General features: G+C 32.3%; 1 protein-coding gene across 5 annotated transcripts in view; it reads right to left on the bottom strand.

The window, feature by feature from the left end:
- Positions 1–5,503, bottom strand: part of DDHD2 (DDHD domain containing 2) — a 73,976-nt gene that overhangs the window by 46,348 nt on the left and 22,125 nt on the right. For 4 of the 5 annotated variants that reach the window (XR_002783548.1, XM_011372309.2, XM_011372317.2 and 1 more), the window contains exon 1: positions 4,977–5,105. The exons of the other annotated variant lie outside the window; for it this stretch is intronic. Coding sequence is in view for 3 of the 4 variants with exons in the window: in XM_011372309.2 (XP_011370611.2) it covers positions 4,977–4,988 (12 nt within the window). In the remaining variant the exon portion in view is untranslated. Of the gene's footprint in view, positions 1–4,976; positions 5,106–5,503 lie in introns of those variants that run through there. 5 annotated transcript variants of the gene reach the window in all.

The following is a 5,503-nucleotide window of genomic DNA, read 5'->3' as shown; positions in this document are numbered from 1 at the left end:
AATTTTTAAGATATATAAACCTACCAAATAGAAGAATGATCATTTGGACAAGACTAACTTGAGGTGCCAGCTAGAAAACGAATGAATGAAACCATTTAATTTTTAAAAAAGGAAACTACTCATATCTACATACCATTAAAGGAGTCTGTTCTGACCAGAAAATATATTTGCAATCCCCATGTGATTTTTCATCAGAAAATAAACATGCTACCCCATAGAGGTATATGTCTAGATATCTTTGGGTACAGAATCTAACAACTTGTATGTTGTATCTAAAAGCTCTCTCACATTACTGCTGTTGCTTTCAAAAACTCATTACTAAATTATATGTGAATCTTTCCTGAACATATGTAATATATACATGTAATAAATTCCTTTACCTAAAGGGGAGAAATGTCATGTTCAAAGAACAATCTTTATCAATAAGATCAATTGATGAAATCATAAAAATTAACATTGCTGAGAAAAATTGTGATTCATGACTTTAAGGAGTTTCGTCTTCTTGAATTGGCTACTCCCCAAATTGATTTATATGTAATCCCAATGAAAATCCCAGTTGCCTTTTGTGTTGAAATTGAAAAGCTAATCTTAAAATTCATATGAAAATGCAAAGAACCTGGAATAGCCAAAACAATCTTGAAAAATAAGAAAGCTGGAGGACTCACACTGATTTCGAATTTTACTACAGAACTACAGTAATCAAAACAGTTTGATACTGGGATAAAGACAGACATATAGATCAATAAAATAGAACTCAGAGTCCAGAAATAAACTCTTATTTATTGTCAACTGATTTTCAACAAGGGTACCAAGATAATTCAATGGGGAAAAAATAGTCTTTTCAAGAGATGGGTGCTAAAGAATGAATTTGGACCCTACTTCACAATATTTACAAAAATTAACTCAAAATGGATCACAAACCTAAATGTAGAACTAATTTTTAAAAAAACTCTTAGAAGAAAACATAGGAGTAAAAATCTTTGTGACCTTGGCTTTGGTGGTTTCTTAGATATGACACCAAAAGCAAGGACAACAAAAGAAAAAAATGTAAATTAGACTTCAAAATTAAAAACATCAAAATTAAAAACATTTGTGTTCCAAAGGACACCATCAAGAGAGTGAAAAGACACCCACAGAATGGGAGAAAATATTTGTAAGTCATATATTCCATGAGACTCATATTTAGAATACATAAAGAACTCTTATAACTCGACAATAAAAATAATTCCAATATAAAAATGGGAAAAGGTGGGGTGGCTCCATAGAGTAGTGGTTAGCACGTCTGCTTTACACACAGAAGGTCCTGGGTTCGCACTCCAGGTGGAGCCACGGAACATGCCCTGGGTGCGCCAGGCCCTGGGTGCGCCAGACCCCGGGGTACACACTGTGAGCATGTGTGGAGAGATGCCCCGCCTTCAGAGATCCAGTTCTTAAGGGGAAACAGCAACATCCATAGGTCAGGGGTGGAAGTGGGGGTGGGGAATTAATTAAAGAGGGGGGAAAAATAAAAATAAAGTAAAAAATAAAAGTGAGAAAGGGTCGGAACAGATCTTTCTCCAAATAAGATATATAAATGGCTAATATGCATATGAAAAGATGCTCAACATCATTAGCTCAACATCAGGGCTCTGCAAATCAAAACCACAGTGAGCTACCACTTCACACATACTAGATACTTCACACATACTAGATGTCTAGTTACAAAAAAAAAAAAGAAGGAAATAGCAAGTATTTATTGGCGAGAATGTAAATTGATGCAGTTGCTTTGGAAAATAGTTTGTCAGTTCCTCAAATTGTTAACACAGAGTTACCAAAGGACCCAGCATTTCCACTACTAGGTATATACCCAAAAGAACAGAAAACGTGTCCACACAAAAATTAATACATGAATGTTTATACCATCATTATTCAAAAGAATCAAAAAGTGGAAAAACAAAAAACCCTCAAATTTCTATCAACTGATAAATGGATAAAATAAATGTAGTATTGTCCATAGAAAGGGATATTATTTGGCCATAGAAAAGAAATGAAATATTAATATATGCCACAACATGGAAGAACATTATGCTAAGTGAAAGAAGCCAGTCAAAAGATATTATATATCACATGATTCTGTTTACATGAAATGCCCAGAATAGAAAAATCCATAGAGATAAAAAGTAGATTAGAGGTTGCGGGGGCAGAGGAGGGGGTACGACAGGAAGGAATAAAGTGAAAGGTATATAGTTTCTATTGGGGTGATGAAAATGTTCTCAAATTTGGTAGTGATTATAGTTGCACAATCTTGTGAATATACTAAAAACAACTGAGTTGTACAATTTAAAGGGTGAATTTTATAGTACATGGGCCAAACTACAAGTATGCAGCACTAAGCAATAACACTGCCTGCTTCTCAATTTCAGTCACAGGAATGAGGATTACACAATTAGTAAAATGGAAGTTTGTGATAAGTAATAACATTATTTTTTTAAATTTTGCATTCCACTATCTCTGATCAACCTTATCCTAAAGTTCACATATACATGATCATTATTTTTAAAAAATCAGTTGCTTTTATATTTTCCTTAAGTAAATAAGCAAATCTTGCTCTAACTTTAATAAATTCTTCTGGCTCAAATCAATCTTAAAAGATTATATCACCAAATTAATGAGAAAAAAGGAACATAATGTTTTTTTATTGAATTAATTATTCAGCCCCATAAAGAAATGTACTGCCATTATTTCAGCCCCCATATCGCTAATAATCCAGAACAGTATTTGATTATTTGAAATCTATCAGGAGAATTAATAAAGTTTATAGTGATCTGAAAATTTAATTCTGCAGAGAAAATTAGTTTACAGAGAATTCTGTCCTGGATCTAAAATTCAAATTCTTTGAAAGCTACTTAAATGCAGCCACTTTAAAAGTGTATATACTGCAATCATGTTTTTAAAGAATTATTTGCATACGGAAATATGGTTTCTAGACAGAAAAAAAGAAAGCAGTGTGCAAATGTACAATTACTTTATTAGGCTGTCCAGATGAGTAACTAATTTTTTAAACATTTCTTCATTGGTACAACCATTGTGAAAAGTAATTTGGCTATATTTAATAAAGATGTACATATGAAACCCCAACAATTCCATACCCTAAGGGAATTCTTATTTCATATGTTATACAACAGAAAAGTAAAAAACAATGTGGAGTAAAAAAGCATGCTGCAAGAGAATGTTAATATGAAACTATTCATATTAAGCTTAGAAACATGTTAAATAATACTATATAAATGCATATACAAGTAGTAAAAGCACAAAAACACATAAATGTAACTTCAGAAAATGGAAAGAAGTGTTTATGGGACTTCAAATGTATTTGTTTTACTTCTTTTTAAAAATCTGAAACAAATGTGGTAAACTTAAAAACTGACAAAGCTAAGTGCTAGGTAAAAAGAACATAGTTTTTGTACCTCGGTATGCTTGAAATATTTAAAATTAAATATTTATCATACGAAGTTAAATTTTCTTAGGCCAAAAGCAAAAGCAGCAAAAATAATAAAGCGGGACAACATCAAACTAAAAAGGTTCTGTATAGCAAAGGAAATCATCAACAAAATGAAAAGGCAACCTAGTGAATGGGAGAAAATTTTTGCAAATCATATTTCTGATAAGGGGTTACTATCCAAAATATATAAAGAACTCGTACAACTCAATAGCAAAAAAAAAAAAAAAATCTGATTAAAAATTGGGCAAAAGATCTGACTAGACATTTTTCTAAAGACATATAGCAGGTACTTGAAAGGATGCTTAACATCACTAATCATCAGGGAAATGTAAATCAAAATTACAATGAGATATCATCCCACACCTGTCAGAATAGCTCTTATCAAAAAAGACCAAAAAAAAGTAAGTATTGGCAAGGACATGGAAAAAAGGGAATAAACCTTTTGCACTGCTTGTGGGGATGTAAATTTGTACAGCCACTATGGAAAACAGTATAAAGGTTACTCAAAAAATTAAAAATAAAACTGCCATATGATCCAGCAATGCCACTTCTGGGAATATATCCAAAGAAAATGAAAACATTAACTATATCTGCCCCTCCGTGTTCATGTAAGCATTATTTACAACAGCCAAGATATGGGAATAACCAGTACATCCATCAATGAATCAATAGATAAAGAAAACGTGGTATATATACACAATGGAGTATTATTCAGCCATAAAAATAGAAGAAAATCTTGCCATATGGAACAACATGGATGGACCTTGGGGGCATTATACTAAATGAAATCATTTGTCTTTCTCAAAGAAAGACAAACACCACAGATCTCATTTATATGTGGAATCTAAACAAAAATCAAAAAAACCCAACTTACAGATACAGAGAACAGATTGGTACAGGGTGGGGAGGTGGAGGAGCAGGGGAGTGGTGGGGTGTGGCAGGAATAGATGAAGGTGGTCAAAAGGTACAAACTTCTAGTTATAAAATAAATAAGTCCTGGGGGTAATGCATAGCATGATGACTATAGTTAACAATAATACTCTTCTGTATAACTGAAAGTTGCTAAGAGTAAATAAATCTTAAATGGTCTCATCACAAAGAAAATAATTTGTAACTATGTGTGATGATGGATGTTAACTATTTATTGTGCTGATTATTTTGCAATATATACCAATATTGAATCATTATGTTGTATACCTCAAACTAATATAGTTATGTGTCAGTTATATTTCAAAAAAAATCTAAATTTAAAAAGTACATTTTATATTTGTTGTTTCCAGGTTCTGAGAAATAAACTATTATGCCTCAAGCTACCTTTGCTATAGGTAATATTTGCCTAGATATTTCCTTATCTCTGAGCTAAAAACACTAAGATGATTACGATAAAGTTCATTAAACGACAAAAATCCACAAATCATTACTATGAAATCTCCATAGGTTCTGAAAATAATTCATTAAGAAAAAATTTAGGAAGTCTGTCAATTTTAGACCATACCTGGCCTTGCATTTCCGGTCTTACAGGATATGTACTTGGGTAAGGAGCCCTAGGTCGAGCGGGAGAATTCCAGAAGTTAGAATTGTAGCTAGGATATGGTGACTGCTCCTAAGAAAAAAAAAGAAAAAAAAAAAAATTCACCTTTACTAACATTCTTACATCACTCTGAAAAGTTAATAGAGGCAGATATAAGTTTCAAAACAGGAAAAAAAAAAAAGCAACAGACAAAAGCAATAGAACCCCACTATAAAATCACCCATTATTAAATTTATACAGATATATTACATGGTAAATCACATGCCCTAGAACGAAGCAATTATTGACTGTCTAGTAAAAGCCTGTTTTTATACATTATGCCAGTGCTACCAGACCAAATGAAACACACAGGAATAGTACTCTGTCGAGATGATTAACAAAACCAGAGACATTAGATTCCTTTATCCCTCTCTTATCACTAACCTCATTACTGCTAACTTAATTAGTGCAGCATAATTATAGTTCTTTGCCGTTGTTAAGAAGGGTAGTAT

Source organism: Pteropus vampyrus, unplaced genomic scaffold (assembly GCF_000151845.1).
Source record: "Pteropus vampyrus isolate Shadow unplaced genomic scaffold, Pvam_2.0 Scaffold8, whole genome shotgun sequence".
Lineage (NCBI taxonomy): Eukaryota > Metazoa > Chordata > Mammalia > Chiroptera > Pteropodidae > Pteropus > Pteropus vampyrus.
This window is presented reverse-complemented; position numbering and strand designations above follow the sequence as displayed.